The sequence below is a fragment of the Neomonachus schauinslandi genome, chromosome X, assembly GCF_002201575.2.
Source record: "Neomonachus schauinslandi chromosome X, ASM220157v2, whole genome shotgun sequence".
Lineage (NCBI taxonomy): Eukaryota > Metazoa > Chordata > Mammalia > Carnivora > Phocidae > Neomonachus > Neomonachus schauinslandi.
Window position 1 is genome coordinate 99,512,248 of NC_058419.1, and position 19,030 is coordinate 99,531,277.

At 37.9% G+C, this 19,030-nt stretch overlaps 1 protein-coding gene across 1 annotated transcript in view; it reads left to right on the plus strand.

The window, feature by feature from the left end:
• The window catches only part of DMD (dystrophin), a 2,077,064-nt gene that overhangs the window by 1,380,090 nt on the left and 677,944 nt on the right, over positions 1 to 19,030 (plus strand). The window contains exon 49 of the mRNA XM_021677947.1: positions 11,180 to 11,281. Coding sequence (XP_021533622.1) covers positions 11,180 to 11,281 — 102 coding nt within the window. The remainder of the gene's footprint in view (positions 1 to 11,179; positions 11,282 to 19,030) is intronic.

Below are 19,030 nucleotides of genomic sequence, written 5' to 3' on the forward strand. Positions count from 1 at the left end.
TCAATGGGTCAGTTATGAATAGAAGCATTAACTTTGCTTATGACTAAGTTAAACAGAATTTTGGACACCGTACAAAATAAGAACAAGTATTTAAAGTAGCTTTAGAGAAGAGAAGTAGCCCATTAAAGGTATGTCTGATTTGAATAAGAACAAAACAATCAGTGGAGTTATAAGGTTAGAAATGAATGATCATTAGGTTGTTTCTAGTTTTTCACTAATGTAAACATAGCTGAAAGAACATTCTTTGTAGGTCTCCTCACAAACCCGTGTGACAATACCTAGTGGAAATGCTGACTCTAGAGTATTCACATATCTTTATTATACACTGTAAATTGCTTTCCACCAGCAGCGGGAAATGACATGAATTTAGTATTTTAATTTGCATATCCCTGGTTAAACAGCTTTTCAAGTTTGTTGGCCATTCAGATTTTTCCTTCTATGAGTTGTCTTCAAATACTTTGCCAAATTTTCAATCGGATTGTTCATTTTCTCTTACAGGTTAATATGAGTTCTTTGTATATTCTGGGCTCTAACAGTTATATGCATCTGAAATACAGGTCCGGAATTCCTTATCCAAAACCTTATCATTGACTTTACAGGAGACCAATGAAAATGTTCACTTAGCTAGAGTGGTGGAAATCAGAGAGAGTTAAAAGAATATAAAGAATTAAGTTTGGCAGGCTGAATGGAACCCTGGGACTCAGGTTGACATGTTATGTGAACGAAAGAAGTGGCTTTATTCCATCATGGGTTCCTTTCCTTCATTTCAACAACCCTCATGTTAGCTTTGTTTTTCATATATGTTTAAGGAAAGGCTATTCAGAAGAGAAACCTCAGATTTTTTTTTGTTGTCTTTGCTATTATTTTTTTTAAGCACAAGTTTAATCCAGTTATCCATTTGTTTGCTTGAGCTTATGGAAGAATTTAGAAAGAGTTGTTTTAGATAATAACTATAATTTTGGTATGGCGCTTAATAGTAAAAACCGAAGCATCTTTAATTTTACTTGAAGTGTGTCAATCATGAAGTCAGAGATGAATTGCTTTTTTCTTTTGAAAATTTTTTTATCGAAGTGTAGTTGACCTACACTATTATATTAGTTTCAGGTGTACTGAGTTGCTCTTTGCTTTTATTGAAAATTAACCGGGCGCCTGGGTGGCTCAGTTGGTTAAGCGACTGCCTTCGGCTCAGGTCATGATCCTGGAGTCCCTGGATCGAGTCCCGCATCAGGCTCCCTGCTCGGCAGGGTGCCTGCTTCTCCCTCTGACCCTCCCCCCTCTCATGTGCTCTCTCTCTCTCATTCTCTCTGTCTCAAATAAATAAATAAAATCTTTAAAAAAAAGAAAATTAACCTAACTGCTGTTTTATATTTTAAAAAGAAACTTCTAGTGTTTAATAATACTTACATTAAAAAAATACTCTCTATCAAGACTTCAAGAACTATGTCCAGTTGCAACATGGATAATAAATTCAGCATTGTGCTGTATCAGTTTAAAGCAATGCAGATATCACTGGCCAAGGTGAATGTGCAATGCAAGAAAAAGATAACTCTGACATAGCAAGACTACCTTCTGTTCTACATGCCTTCACTGTCCCTGAATCCATCTGGGTATTTCAAGCAGTGTTTTCAGGAATAATTCAGCCAGAAACTGAAACCTTCAATTTTAGTTAGAGTTCATCAAAACATCAAAACCACATTCAAATGAGGTGTAAGTCATAGTGTGTGTGGTAGTGCATCTGAAAAAAAATATATAAAAGATGGCGTTACAAACAATGTTCCATACAAGGAAAAGGAGAAAAAGGATATTAATATTAAATTATCCTATTTCATGTACACTGGAAATGAAGACCATGAGGAGACATTCTTTCATTTGCTCATTTATATATTCAATAATTCAGTGGTTCTCAGCCAGGGTTGATTTTATTCTCCGGGGAATTTGTCAGTGTCTGGAGCCTTTCTTGGTTCCCACACCTGGGGGAGCAGGAAGTGGTACTGGCATCTTGTGAATCAGGACCAGGGATGCTGCAAAACACCCTACAATAAAAGGGCAGCTCCCTACAACAAATCATTGTTCTGACCAAAATGTCAGTCATGCTGAGGTTGAAAAACCCTACTTGAAAATTATACGTTAATCAAAAATACTTTGTTCTGGTTCTAAACCCTGTGAATTATCAAGGAAAATCTAACTGTATATATGGAATATACTTAAATTCATAGAATATATAGTATGGTAATTAAGCATGCAGGGTATGACTCGGACAGACCAGAGTTCAAATCTTATATCTACCATCTCTTAGCTTGTGCCTTAGGCAAGTTTCCTCACCTCTTGTGACTCTAGTTTTTTAATCTGAAAAAAATGACACTTAATGTGTGTTGAAAGGTTCTGCAGTAGAGCTTGAGTGAGATTAACTAGGATGATTTATGTTAAGTGCATAGGAGAGTGTTTGTACTTAGTAAATTCTCAATAAGTGGTAGCAGTTAGTATTACTTCTGCATATACTAAATCATTTGATACTGACCTACTATGAATATCCTGGTCACATACCGTATTTCACGGCTGCAAAGACACCATTGATTAGAATATGCATCATTATTTTATCTGTCACTAAGAAAGAGGTGCTGTCAGTTAGATTGTGACATGCCATCATTTATAAAATGTGTCCCAATTTTAGAGCAATTAATTTGTGGAAAGAAAATGTGGGTCCTAGACATGATTATTATAAAGCCCATCAACGAGTCTTCTTAGGTGCAACTGAATGAGGCTCCCAGTAACCACCTTCAGCTTCAAATTCACTTCAAAGGGCACAGGAACAGAAACACAGCTTCCCAGGAAGGCAGGATCAGGCATCTATCTTTAGTGGGAGTAGAATTCACAGTGGTTTGTGCAGCGTTCACAGAGCTATACAAGAGATTTTTTTTTTTCCCCCGGTATCTGCCCACTCCCAGATGACAGGTCAGGTGCAAAGGAAGGAGACTACATAGAGGAGCTGGGTCAACTCTGGCCTGGAAGCCTAATGTGCCCCAGGATCAATGTCTTATGACACAGGTAGAGTTTCCAAGATCCATGAAAGATACATGCTCAGTTACAAGAGTTACTACATTTAGGGGTTCCCCCAAACTATGGCTTTCCATTTAACATTTGTAGTTCATCAGTAGAACTCCCAAGCCAGGTCTTTATTTGTTTGTTTATTTTTTTAGCAGTAGCGATGTTGCCCACTAACACAGTTGACATTCCAACTTTGTCAGATTTCCATGTAGAAAACAGCTACAAAGTTCTTCAGAGGTCAACTTTTCATGCAGAGAGGTAATGCTATCTGTAATTCTCAGACACTGAAATACTAAAACTCAGAGACTTGCTCCAACTCATGAATCACTAAGTCTAGAACCCAGATGTTCTTGCCCCTCATCTGATTACTTCCAACAACACTGTAATACACTGAAGCAGGACTCAGCACACTACAGTGCAAGGGACAAAATTCAGTCCACCACCTGGTTTTGTACATGAAGTGTTATTGGAACACAGTTATGCTCATTTGTTTACATTACCTATGTTTGCTTTCACGGTACACTGGCCAGAGTCAGGTATGACAGGAACCATGTGGCCTATGAAGCCTAAGGATTTACTGTCTGGCCCCTTATAGAAAATGTTTGTTGAGCCCTGCTCTAAGGTCGAACTATAAATTGTTTGACTGTCTCAATGAGTCTGTATGAGGAGATAAAAGGCAAAATATGTTTCTCATGTTTTATCTTTAAAAATAACTACATGTATCCTTTTTCTGTACACCTGAAGGTTTTGAGAGCCACAAATCCCAAGCCCAGCCATGGCTCTAGATCAGTGTTTGGCTAACTTTTTCTGAAAAGGATCAGATAGCAAAGGTTTTGGAATGTACTTTAGGATTTTGGGGCCATACGGTGTCTGTTGAAAATAACCACTTCATACCAGGATCAGAACTTACGGAGCTGGGCTTAAGAGCCCACAGTCTTTATTCCTAAGGACTTAGGAACGTAGTAAAACCTGGGGAGCACCACTTCCAGTAAATGACTCTGGCTAAAGTACTGCTTTAACCAGATCAGAGATTTAGTCCTCATTCAAAAACTGTATGTATAAAGAGTTTCAGAGTAAGTGTATTAGGTTTCCACAAACAAGTACTTCCTTCCAAACACTGTGGCTTCAACTAACTCCCTTGGGAATTTGCTTATAACTACTGTCTCTTCCCTACATCCCTCCAGTTGAATCTTCACACAGCAGCCAGAATCATCTGTTAAAAAAATAAATCCAGTCACATCACTCCTGTGCTGAAAACCCTCTTACAGGGCCTAATCTCAGAGTAATGGCCAGCGTCCTCAGATAGTTGCCCTGAAGGGCCTACCCTTTCCAGCCTCTCTGGCTTGCTTCCTGCTACTCTCCCCGTGCTCACCAGGCTCCCACTCACCCGGGCTTCCTCATTTTTCTTTTTTTTTCTCACTGAACATGCCAGACACACCGCTGCTCCTGGGCCTTTGCACTCATGGTTTCCTCTGCATGGATCGCTCTTCCCTGAGATAGCTGCTCGATTCATTCTTTCACTTCCAACTAATCTTTATTCAAAGACCACCTTCTCAGTGAGGCTTTCCCCTCCACACCTTCTCAAATGTGCCCCTCCCATCTTTCCTTACCCCACACATATAATCTATCTCTACGTGATGCTTTTCTTTTTTTCTCTTTAGCACTTTTCACCTTCTGAGGTACCATAATTTATATTTTATTGCCCGTCATCCCCATTAGAAGGCAAGCTTCATGCGAACAGGAAAATTTTGTCTGTTTCGTTCACTGTTAAATATCCATTGCCTAAGCTATTTATAACACAAGAAGTGTTCTTATATTTAGTCAGTATTTATTGAATGAATTAATACGTTGGGGGTTTGTTGGTAAGATTTCATTCGTCAGAATAATTCTGCCCCAAAGACTCTGAAACCCCTTCTTCGTGAGTGGAGGGCTTCTAAGTGTGGCTTCTGAATATCAGTCTCATTACTTGATGGTCACATCTATGTCCACTCTCTTATTGGCCTTGAACATTCCAAGTATGTACCTTGGTAGATTATATCTTCTTGGTTTCATAATACTTGCCACTTTAAAAAAAATCAATACTGCATTATACTTTGTATATTTGGACAGATTATTTTTGAAATCCATAAATCTCTAAATCAGAACAAAGCCTCCCTTTGGTGGGCTGCCCTTGATTAGCTCAGAATGGAAAGAGAGAACCTGTCATTCTTTGTCAATCAGCTTGGCACGTACTTGACAGCATGCAGTTACAGTGAAGGAGAGCTGCATTGCTGTGGTCTCACAAACCTAATTGTAGATAAATAAAAGAACAGTCACCCAGTATGAGGGGAAAGAGAAACGCAACTGCACAATGTTGTGTTTTTCCAACCATCAGCCTTCATTTGTCAGAGTCTGCCTGACAATCTAGGCCAGAGAAGTCAGGCTCTAACACAATATTGGTCCATTTCATTTTTCTTTCCTTGCTACCCTTTTTAGCAAGCAGTTTGCATGTGGAATGAGAGATGGTACAGCCGAAATGTGTGCCCGGTGTACATTTATTTTAAAGGCTTACTTTGGTTTTTCATCCCAGGAACCCATATGTTTTTTTGTTTGTTTGACTGTTTCACTATAATGTTGTAATTGTTAGCTCTTGCTGCAGCAACAAATAGCCCCAAATCTCAGTGACTTCTAAAAACAAACATTTGTTACTCATGTGTCTGTAGATCAGCTGCATCTTTACTTCACACTGCGGATCACGTTCAGGTTTCCTTATAATAAATTGTGGATCTGCTTCAAATGTCTTCTTATTGCAGAACCCAGACTGAAAGAGCCACTCATATATGGTACATTATTCTCTCATGGTAGAAGACCGGAACTGAGGGTACTAGCTGATCTTGAATTGTCTTTAAAGACCCAGCTCACAGCTGTCATACAGTCTCTTCTGCTCACAGTTCATGGATCAAAGTAAGGCACATGGTAAAGACCAAAGTCAGTGGGGAGGAAAGTGTATTCATTCACAGCGTAGCCATGTTTGTAGAGTGAGCAAATAATAATGAAGTAATAAACCAGTTGTAGTATTCACCAACATCTTAGAATTTCCGTGGTTTCAAAAATGCACTTTTTTACATTTCAGCTTCTCTGAAATTGAGATATATCTCATAATAGTGTCTACAAAATCTGATTTTTTAACCTTCTTAGCAGTTCATAAAATAATAGTCGTTCTTAGAATCCATGATATCTTAGAGTTCATAGAAAAATTGTTGATTGTGGGGATTGACAAAATAGCCAAATGGCAGGAAATACTCTATAAATTAGAAAACTAAGGTAATGGTCACTTAAGTTTGCTAAGGAAAAAGTTGACATTTTTACTCGAGCTTTTTTTTTGTCAGTAGCAGCATACATATCTCATTCACACCAGCTTATTTGAATGAAAAACCATGCATTAGTAGTAGGTCCTTTATCTCTCTATTCATATATTCATATACATTCATTTTAGAACATCCATTCAAATGCAAAGTGTGATTCCCTCATTCAAAACCCTTTTGTGGGGTCTCCACTAAGGTTCTGAGGGTAGTGTAAGAGATCCTTATTTCCTGGCTCTTGCCTTCTATTCCTGTACCATTTCTTCCCATTGCCCTGGCATGGGATCACCATCCTGCCTCTGGCTCCTATCTTTGCAGATCCCAGATTCCCTCTTGCAGTACTTTATATCATCTATTCCTTTTGTCAGCCAGGTGCATGAGCTCTCTGTGTTCCAAGCCTTTGCTCAAGCCTTTCTTCAGCTGTGAGGCCGGCCCCCACCCTCTCGGCCCTCAACTCAGAACTCATCAATTTCTTCTCTATGCCCCCCTGGACTTTGCACTTTGCTGGCTGTTCTACTTGTTGCCTTGTAAGTTTAATATGTGATCGTTTCTCTTTATCCTTCACAAAGGACTATGTTATGCCCTGTAGTATTCAGTTCCCAGCCAAGACTTTGAAATAGAGTAAATACTCATTCCATGTTTGTCAAATGAACAAAGAATGAGTGAATGTTGGAACATATGTGAGAGGCTGTTTATATCCTCCTTACATGGTGATAGATAGCATACCACATATACATATTATTCATGTGTTATGAGGCTAGCAATAGGTAAAATGATGGAGACACGATTAAAAATAAAAAAAATAAAACGAGGCAAAATGCCTCTCTGTTACACTTTCCTTGGGGCAACTTTCTAGTTAAAAAAAGACAAATGTGGGGGCGCCTGGGTGGCTCAGTTGGTTAAGCGACTGCCTTCGGCTCAGGTCATGATCCTGGAGTCCCAGGATCGAGTCCCGCATCGGGCTCCCTGCTCAGCAGGGAGTCTGCTTCTCCCTCTGACCCTCCTCCCTCTCATGCTCTCTGTCTCTCATTCTCTCTCTCTCAAATAAATAAATAAGATCTTTAAAAAAAAGACAAATGTGTATAATCAGCTTAATATGAAATGAGAAATATAATAGTGACGTCAATTTTTAGCAAATGTAAGTGTGCGTTAATTTGCATTGGAATTGCTGCTTTCCCCCTCACAGGTGTTGTCTTTTTTCTTCACTGACCTTTGATTTGTGGCCCGTCAGACCAACAACTCCCCAATGAGTAATACTGTTTCATAAGAAATAACTAAGACTGAAGGTGCTTAGACTGTCACTCCATTTGGAAAACCTGTGAGGGCTAGATTTTAAAATACACCATGATATTCTCCTAGTGATTATTAATGAAGGATTACTCTCTATTCTCTAATTACTACAAATTATTTTCTTAAAATTATGCATGAGACTGTAGTGAGCTGTCAGTTCTGTGAAATGAGGAAATCAAACTCTAGTCACATCATAAGGGTCTTGACTCCTGGTGAACAATCTTACACTGTAGGGGATATATTAAGAATAAGGCAGAGGAAAAAAAAAAAAACCTAAATGGGAAGGTGCTATTATTAGAGGTTAGGTGGGTTTTTTTTTTTTTTTTTTTTTTTTTGGTTGAAATTCTATCAAGACTTTCTTGTCTGAATGTTCTTTGAAGTTGAACACTTTCTACTTACAAAAACTGGCCACTATAATTAGCTATGTTTCCATTTTAGTGGTGACCTCCTTCACCTTATCTTAAATCATATAAAGATGTAAGGCCATTCGTGAGATAAAAGGTTTACTCAAACCAATTCTCTGACCTGGATAGCATCAGTTTGGCAATCATAAACCCACAAAGAGACACCCTTGGTGCATTTTAAAGGCTATGTGAGAATTTATTTCTTTTCTATGGGAAGAGACCAGATTTTCTCTCACTTACACCCTAGAAGGTTATTACAGAATGTACTGGAGTTGAAGAGGAAGAGGAAAAAAATAGCATGGTATTAAGAGAGGCGACTGCCAATTTTGGAGTGCATACACACACGATATAAACAGCCGAGGGACGGGTGGAGTGGACATTTAGTGGCATACATTTCCTGGTTATAATCTCAACTCTGCCACTTGCAGACCATGTGGTTTTGGACAACTGATCCAATTTCCCTCAGTCTCAGCATCTGTAAAATTAGATAATACCCTTTCTGTGGGAGTGTTAAGCATGAGGGAAAAAATGTATGAAACACACACTGTTTGACACATAGTAAACTGTTAGCAACTCTGGTTTGTAAATATTATTACAGCAGTTAATATCATTATAGCAGTTTCTTGACATTTTCCGCACAGCTAGGGATTGTAGCAGCATTTTTTACTTTTGTGTAGTCCCGTGCTTCGGCTGGGGTTGTTTGCTCTGCTGTGCTTTTCAACTTCTCTGTGTCAAGCTTTCATTGCATGGAGAGATACCAAATCTTTTTTAAATTTAATTCACTTATACTTCCATTTTTTCCTCACACTAAGGAAAAATACGCTAAAGAGTATTTTAAGTGAATTTAACTGGATTTACTACAGCTGACCCTTCAAGCAATAATATTTGACCCTGAACAACTGACCTACATTTTATTTAATAAATTCACACCGCAAATAAATGTAGTGAGGTAAATTGTAGAATTTTATTTTCACAAATGGCCTTTGTGAAGTGATTTATCAAAGGTACATGTAATTAGATATCAGGTTCTCCAAAACATTGCCAAGAAATAACAACAAAGAATTTAGAGCTGAACGTGATTCTTTTGCCATTGCTCTATTTCTGTGGAACTAAGGGTAAATCTCATCCAGGTACTTAAACTCTTCATTATTTCATTGAAGGACAAAGAGATGACATTAGTGGTGATAGAAGGACATGCTAATAGGAAACATTTCTATAAAGGGAAATGATGTGACTTTGCAGTACTCATTCATCAGAGGACTAAATCTGGGGCTAACTTGATGGCCTGAAGAGGAAATATCTTACCTTCTGCAGGTGCAAACCAGGGACATTTCACAAGACGTGCCAACTTTTCCTCAGTTCATCTAGCAAGCACCTGCTTCAAATTCGGTTCTGAGTAATATCTGGGCTGCCCTAATGTCAGACTTGCTGCTGTTCATGTTCATTTGCCAATGAAAATTGCATGAATTAGAATGTGTTTATTTCCTAAGGGAATTCCTTGTGATAAAAAATGCAGTCTCCTAACTCTTCTGAGTAGTAGCATCAGTGCATTGCGATCTTTAAAACTATTTATTTGGGATTGCAGAAGAGGGGCAGGGAGAGAAAAATATTAGTGTTCATCATGTGGCTGCATACCTGATACATCGGCAGAATTATTGACTATTTGTGATAATTTTCGGAAGGTATAGAATTTATACTGGGTGCGCTTATAAGCAGTTTTCAAGGAAGAAATACTCAATTCTCACAAAGTCCACGCTGAATTTGAACTCATTACAAGTTCACAAGATTTTTTTTAAATAACTTTTAGAATTTTTTTTATCATTCAGAAAGTTCTTATAATTTTAGGTCCTGTTTTCCTCCGTAATTATTGTTCCTAAAGGTGGTGTGTGCATGTTCGCGTTGCACGCATACTCATCAAGGCACAGGGCTAGTCTTAATGTTATAGACACTTTTAACTCAAGTGCCCACCTTCCAGTGGTATTTATTATAATGAGAGCTAAAGAAATAATCCCTTTCACGAGTATGTGCCGAACATGCATAAACTGTAAGACACCCTATTGTGCCCTATAAGTTACAGTAATTTGGGTTCAGAGGACTCCCTGCCCTGATGCGCTGAGAGAGAAAGATACAAATGGAGTATATAAAGGAAGCAGTGGCATGAAGACGTGTCCACACAGCAGTGCTGGGAGGCTCCAGGGTAGGGGAGGGAGGAAGGGAGATACGGGTTAATCAGGAGTTGCTAGCTGGGGAAGATTGCCCAGGCCCTGACTGACGCCTGACATCGATTAATCGATATTCCATCCTAGTGTTTAACAAGTGTTTCAACCAAAAAGTCTTCTGTAATATTTAACTTCACTTCCTTCAGCTTCAATGTATGCACATTTGTTTTGTTCTCTCTTCAAGCCAGCCAGACAGGAGCCAATAACAAAATACTTTATATTCATAGCTAAAGAGGTGTTTGTTTGTTTGTTTGTTTGGTCATTCTTCAGTCCTCTCTAGACTAAGGGAAAACAAACTTTTTAAAATAAATCGTTCCTCAAAAGGCCTATTTAATTTGACTGCTTAATAATTAATAAGCCTTGGCATGGTGCTTTAAGTGTTTACTCTTCAGAAAGAAGCTTAATCTTGACAGTGATGTGGTAAGAATTACTTGGTTTTATTTCAAAGCTAAATTTCGGATCCAAAGCCCAAAAGAATCCTGTTGAAATAAGAAGTTTGTAAAGTAAAATGAACGTTAGAATTACTGGGATTATTGGAGCTAACGATAGCATTTATCCATATTAATCATATTCGTAAGTCCTATTTCTCATTATTGCATTTGAGATTTATTTTTTTGAAAAACAAAGTTAGTGTCTGTGTTTCTATTTAATAGTATTGGAGTAGAATTCAAGGAGATTTGGGATAAATATTTTCAACTTTACTATGTTCCACAACAACCTCTATTTCTTTTCTCTGCACCAAAGCTACCTTTTTGTGCCCCGATGTACCATGCAGAAATTGATCTGCAATACATGTGGCGTCTCCAAGGGTATATTTAAATTTAGTAATTTTATTGCCAACTGTGAAGTTAATCTGCACTGTATGTGTTCCTTTCCCCAGGAAATTGAAGTAGCAGTTCAAGCTAAACAGCCGGATGTGGAAGGGATTTTGTCTAAAGGGCAGCATTTGTACAAGGAAAAACCAGCCACCCAGCCAGTGAAGGTAATGAAGCAACCTCTAGCAATATCCATTACCTCATAATGGGTTATGCTTCCCCTGTTGTACATTCGCCATTGACGTGGTCTATTTATAATGAATGAAATAACTTGTAAAGAAATATTGTCCATACCGCAATAGCAGAGGCTGAGCTGTCTTTTTGATCAACATATCCTATTTATATATTTGTGATCTTAAGGCTATTAACGAGTCATTGCATTAAAGGACTCATTTCTGTCCTGGTGTGCTGCCATCAATACAGAAAGTGGTCCCACCTTCAAGGTAGATTAAATTCTTTGAGGCTTTATTGCTTTGCTTGCCAGCCTTGATGCTTTTCATATTGTTTGGCTTAATTCGAATCAAGCTACTGCATCATACTGTCTGTCTCCAACAGCTGTAAAGAATCACAATATGGTCCGTGACCTTTCTTTTCTCTGTGACACTCTTTTCTTATGAAAGAGGAAAATTGGCATTCAGGCTCTAGTACTTTATTGGGTCAAGAATTTTTAGTGAAATGTCTGTAATTGCTTCTCTCTTTGGTAAAAAGCTGTCCAGGGAGAAAGCTTTCTCCTTCTTTCCTTTCCTCATGTACATTTTGAAGTCTGGGACACATTTATTCACAGGCTATTACACGAGGAGAGAAATGGAGAGCCAGCTCAGTTTTTGAAAAATAGCTAATCAATGGCTTCCATTTGCAAATGAGAATCCAGTGATAAATAGACGTTAGGTATAGGTTACCTTATTTTCTCTACCTGACCAAAATTATAATGTGTCCCATTATGATGGAGGTTCCCAAGAGCCTGGAACGGTGGCTGTTTATTGATCAGTCCCGGTTTCTCTGGCTAACATTGCAGGCTGAGATTTAGTGAGCCTCGCCCTCATGTTTAAAACCGCTCTAAAACAGTACAGGTCAATAACCTCATTATACAGAACTAGTTTGTCCTTGCAAACAACATTACCATGACTTAGACTCTGTCTCTAAGGTCACTGATTATGCTTGGCCCAAGCTTCATTTCTAGAAAATTGTTTGTTTTTCTTTGAGTTTACAAGGGGCCTTTCCTTAGGTAAATGTAAAGTTTTAGTCTAAACATACAATGTCCAAACACCGGATGCTAAAAGGCACAGATTTGTGTGTAGAAACTGATAGATATTTTTTCAGGAATACCTTGTTACCATTCCTAATATCCAGATAATAATAATAATAATAAATAATAATCATCATTTGCATCCAGTTCCAAGGCTGGTACGATAATTTTCATGGAGCAACACTGTGTTCAGTATTTAGATTGAAGAGCTGGAGAAGGTCCCAAAAGCAGCAAATTGCAGGGTTTCTGCTGATGCTCTGACGAAAGCCGGTCCCTAAGCAGACACTTTCCTTGGTTAACAGAGTGACTCTCCTAGTAAGCAATGAAACAAACAAACGGACCATTCCAGAGGTCTACTCTGTCTACTCTTGCTTGCTTCTCAAAGACTTGATGCAGGGTTTGGCACAATTGTTACACATTACAGATATGCACTGAAATTGTCTTTCACTTCTCTGCCTTTGTTAAAAAAAACAACAGAGGGAAAATTCTTAATTGAAAGTCAACGAGAAAATTTTTATCTTAATTATATGTAAACAATCCAAGCAGTTGATGCTAACATCACACCTCCCACTCAAGCCTTCAACTCCTGGGCCACTTGGAGATCAGAACCGTGTCTTAGTGAGCATTATCTACTTTCTGCCTTCGCATTACTGATATAAAAGAGGAATTAGCTTTCTGAAATAAAAGGAAGAGCAAGGAGGTGCTAACTTTCCTTCTCATCTGCATTCCTTAAAACCATTTTGTAGAGTGAGCACTTTCTTTCCTTCTGGTCTCTCTCTCTCCTTCCACATTTCCTTTTAAGTCAGCTCATTTTGGAGACGTAGAACTTAAGTGAAAACTCATTCTGGTTCTACCATTTATCCCTTGGGTTTCGAGGAGAATCAACCTATCAAGTTGATAGAGGCAGAAGGGCAAGATTGACTTGGGAGAGTGGGGGTGTGGAGAAATAGTTGATTCACATGCAACTTTTCAGAGGGACCATGACCTTGGAAACACCTGAACATGAGCTGGGGTTTGTGGGAGCCTGAAACACTAGAGGCTCAGAAACCACCTCATAGTTCAGAATATGGAATCCAGCACAGCAAGACGACAAGCTGTAGAGACTGTTTAAATCTCTGCATGGATCAAAAACCTCTTTTTCAAGGTCAGGGGATGATTTTTCTGACGGGTGATCCATTGCTCTGAAAATACATACATAAAGCCCCTTTCAATTTTCATTTTATATATCCAGGTTTAAAAATTGTGCTATTCCTAACGCCTTTTCTCCTTAACATCCAGGTTTCTCACCCCTTCATAGAAGGGAAAGGGGTCTGAGTAGCCTGTAGCATATTTTCATGAAAAAAGTTTGGTTCTGTTTTGGGGGGAAGATTCATTTGGAAATGATAAGTTATGGAGAAGAAAGTGATATATACATATATGTACACACATACATAAGATCTAGTGTTTAAATGGATAATTAGTATATCCTCCGCTTACAGACGTTCTAATTGAGGACATAGCAGAGCATGATTCTGTTTCTTAGGAAACTGTCTATTGGCACCTCCACACGCTGCATCAGACAGCCTGTCTGTCCGGCTCCTGTGCTCACCTCCCAAGCTGAGTTCTCTTTGGGAGCTGGCCTCATCCCTGTTGAGTTTTTTTCCCCTTTTCCCTCACTTCATCAAGTTCTCTAGGATTCCTTTAACGTTCAAAGATAGTAAATTTTTAGTTTCCTTTTTTGTCATCCCCAACTAACCCACTTCCTTATTTTCTTTGAGAATTTCCCGTTAAAGGTCAAATATATTGTTACGAGACAGTTCTACTAATGACATAAACGTAGCACTAGATCTCTGATGCAAAATTACTGGAAAATTTTTAGAATAATGTGACTGAAGAAATAAGCATTCTTGTTTTGCTTTCTATCTCCTCTTTCTCCCCCCTACACATGCTCACGCACACACACACACACACACACACACGCACGCACAGTTTTCTTTCATTTGATTTATATCTGGTTCCTTCATCTTCCGAAAGTGAAGATGAGTCAGATAAATTAGATAAATTGTTAAACATTTTGCTTAAGTTATCCCTTTGGTAATAATATTTTATGATAATGCTGCTGATGGAATCTTTTTTAATACATTCCACTTTCCACAGAGTAATTTTGCAGTTTAAAAGCAGCAATTACAACTGCCATCAGTAACAACAATATTGACAACCACTAAAAAAAAAAAAAAAAAGGCAGTTATTTGGTTTTTAAGGTGTTTTCTTTTTTAACTCTCTCTTGAACTAAAGCAGTTAGAAGACATTTTCTTCTATTGATACTCGTTCTTTAATTCAACGTGCAACCCTACTCTTTCTATTAAAATGTTTTCAATGTGTATATGTATTTTGGAATACTTATATCAACTTCTGTATATCAGAAGTGAGAGCATCAATGAAATTTAAAATGTCTTGGTTACTTGCTGAAGTGATGAGATGAAGACAGCTCGTTTGCTTTGCTAACTTTTTAGATTATAAAAACAAAATCTGGTTACCATGAATCTAATGATATATTTTACTAATGTTCTTGAGTTCCTTTTTAAATGTAACAGAAAATGTAAGGTGTTCAGGGCCTTCTGGATTTGGCCGAAATGTTCCACCCCAACCTTTAACACAAAAGAATTGCCATAGACGAATGGTCAAGAGGGCAGTTATAATCTCCCAGGCATCATTTCCTCAAATAGTAGCTGCAGAATGACAGCATCATTAGTCATTTTCAATTAAAGTCAATCACAACCAGGGATGTTTCATTTTCCCAGCTGTTGTTAATTAACTAGATTAAGCTTGTTTTTTCCCAGCAAGTTTGTTCTACTGCTAATATCAACATCATAACATTTCCAAGAACTTCCTTAGGGTTTATTTGTTTGCCTGATAATTTTTAATACATTGCAACAGATGTGTGTCTGAAGATTTTTAGATGGTATAGCAGGTTGAATGGTGTGTCTTATTGGTCAAAATCTTGCCTAACGAAATATTACATTTATAACAATATTTGGCTTTCATACATGCTCTGTCAGGCACATGATCTAGTTTATCTGGTGCAATGTTTTTTATAACATCAGAAATCAGTAGAGAGATAACAGTCCTAAGTCTGTCCCCCTGGAATGAATAGGTCCATTTTGACTCACGCATTTGGTGAACATAATTTCCATGTCAGTGCTTATAGAAAAAGTTGGGAGAAGAATACAGAAAGAAAGTAACAATATTGGAGATATTTGATAATTTATTAATACATGAGTAGCAGACTTTCTTTTTTTCAGAATTTCATTTTTTAAGCATATAAGTTAGGTTTACAACTGAGGAAAAATCTTTGACTGTGAGAGGCTGAATAAATGCTAATTATATATGCTTGAAAATAAGGAGAGCCCCACCTTCCCACAGGGAAAATAAGATTTATAATAGATTTTTGAGCAACTTATGAATATTTAGGAATGAGGATGAGATTGCAAATGTCGGATTATATTTAATTTCTTAATTGAACAGCATTTCCATCTTTTAAATCTCATTTTACAGAATAACTCACTTTTGAGAAATATTGCTTTTGCCGTGTTATATTTTATGAAACAGGTTCACTCACACTCTTCATATGTATATTCCAGAATTCTAGAGCTCACCATCTTCCTTCTAAGTTATTTGCAAAATGGAAGGCACAGTTTGAATTCCCGTATGATGCCATTAAACCTGTCCATCCGAAGACTACTAGGAACATACCTATAATGAAAAAGTTAGGATTTTTAGCTTACTGCAGCAAGGGAGAAATCTTTCCAGGGAGACTGTGGGGCATCTCAGTAAGAGGGGGTTAGAAAGAGCTGCTTATGGGGTTCGGTTGGCTAAATGATTCTCAAGAGGGATTAGGGAAATGGAAGCCTATTTGGATTAGATGCTGTCAACAGAGTCAGTGTGGTGATTGGGTATCTTTAATTGGGTGACTTAATAATGATTTTTATCTAGAAGGTGAGGGGATTGAAGCGGGACAGAGCTGTGACTGTTGAAGTAGCAGTGCTTTATATTAGTCCTTTTTGTGGTGGCAGAGTGGCCTCATCTCTGTATTGTTGACACATGGCCCTGGGGTGGCGTTGTCTGTGTGTAGTTTATATTCCGTGACTGTTATTTATGTTCAGTCAGGACCATCACGCCTAGCTAGCTGCGAATTACGAAAAGGGCCATTTTTTATGTCCTCAGTGTTATCGCTGGACTTTTTATCCCCAAGCTCACTGCCCATTCACAAGATATTAGGAGAGAAGAGAATCTTTTCATTTTTCTTAGATATGTATTATTTATCACCCCATCAGAGTCACTTATTATTTTGCTTTTTTAAACTGTCTTTAAAAGATTTGTTTACAAGGGCCTTCACCACTGGTAAGTGTGAGGTTATACCCCAGGAATCATTGCTAACGGTTTACTAACCTTCTTGACCTTTTAAAAAATTATTATTAACCAATACTGTCAGGTGACTTCTATAAGCATCCCAGATTCCCATCTCTTGAGGTTACTGCAAGCTACTATGCAGCTTTTTTTGTTCACAATAATACAAACAAGACAGAAGAGACATTATGAGGGCTCTAATAATATGAGTCAACTCATGTCTGAGGAAATACTTGGAGGGAAGGTCTCACTTGCTGGAACTGGGCAAGCATTTAGAGATTTGAATTTCACTCCTGGCCCCCAGTTGTATTAACTGCATTCATAAAGATAGACATAGAGACATATATGTCTCAATTACAACATTCACATACATGTCTGTGTACATAGAGCCGTGGGTGGATTCAGTTATTTATGTGGCCGATATTAATTTCTTGCCAGATACTGACACAGGAGAAACATGTAAGATTTTTAAATTTGGAAAATCCCAAACTCGCATGGAGTTTAAAACTGTATTCTGTTTTAAATTTAAAAAGGAAAGCTATACTCTGAAATCATTTTTTTCTTATGCTTATTTCCTGCTCTTGGTAAAGAATAAATTTCACATTGTTTGAGATAATTGTCTTAACATTTAATGATTATATACAAGCAGTTTTTATACCATGGAACATAATGCTCAGCTGCAAAGGTCCCCTCTAATGAAACTCAGTTTACCATTTTTAAGAAATGCTCTCCAAGTTTCTCCCTCTGGGTAAAATAGGAATCTCCTACGATGGCCGATTTTTGAGGGGCTCTCGTGGGGAAAGCCTGGGGTCTGCAATGGACTTAGCATGTTCAAAATTTTCAAATTCTGGAAATCTAATCCAGGAATGGGACTTGATCATTATTATCCCCACTCATTTTATATTTAAAGATGTTGAAATTTAGACATATAGTTCATTCCCTTAAATCTAGTTGAAGAGTATCAACATGGTGAAGAAATCATTACCTTCTATAGATTTGTACTGAGCCCTACTTCAAGTTCGTTATGTGAGGAACGCTGCATTACTCACTGCAACCAAATGTGTTTTCCTACCTGAAAGGAGTTGACGGCCTGATAGCAAAGATGGGAGAGTAGAAAATTTGGGCACTTGCCAGAGGACCAAAAAGCAAAAGCAAACCAGACCAACAAACAAAACTTCTGTAATATATAGATCATCGAATTCAACTCTGAAGTACGTGCGAGACTTCAAGAAGTTGAGAGAATATTTTTGTCACCAGCTGAATCAAAATCTATTGCTAATCATTATGAAAGTTTGGGGAATATACAATTCTGAGCTTACTGCATTTTTGACACCGAACAGGGTCCTCAGATGTTTGTGGTACCTCGGGGGCTCTTCTTCATTTTTTTAAATTTCTGCATTTGAAATTATACCCATTGAAATTTACCCATCTGAAAATAACAGTGGGCAAGATAACATTCGAATAAATGAATAGACTGTTCCGAATGTATATATTAATAAAAGGGAACTGAATATATAAACATGGTATTTTTAGGATAACCAAAACCTTGTTCTTTGTGCATTGAAATATTTTTATTTTAATATTTTAATGCAAATTTTTATTGACCATCTTCTGTTTTGCTTCATTAAGTAGTGCATAATAACTAACCAACAATTTGATAGTACTTTGCGGTTCATGGAGTTCTTTTCTCATCGAATATCTCATTTAGTTTCTCCAACAAAGCTATGAGTCAGGTGGTGGTGTTACCTCCACGTTTCAAGGATGATAAATCTGAGTGACCTATCCGATTTGCCAACTATCATGTAAGGCGTAGCAATGAGTTAAGACTGAAATCCGGGACTTCTAATTCTAAAACACGATGGAATTGAAGCTTTTCCTTATTTTCAGGAGCATCGTTATAAATGTCAGTTACCATTCTGTTTTGTTGTGCACTGATGCACATGGAATATGAAGTTTAATACAATTGAGAGCCAGATGAAATAGTTAGTTTGCTATTAGAAGCCAGATTGTAAGATAACTACATATCTTTAAATATTAGAAGCAAACTCAATGCGGTGAGAGGCTTACACTATGAGAAGAAAGTTGAACCTAAGGCTACCGTAGGAACAGAAAGCTCCCGTCTCTCCTTGGCCACTCTGGAGCCATATGCTCATTGAGTGAAAGCGAGGGCAGATGCCAGCAGTATTGAAATCAGTCTGTAATCATGTAGTCTCTTTGTCTCAGCACATGTAGGTGACTTCCTGTAAGTTAAATGATGTATGATGCGACCTCACCATATGTTGCC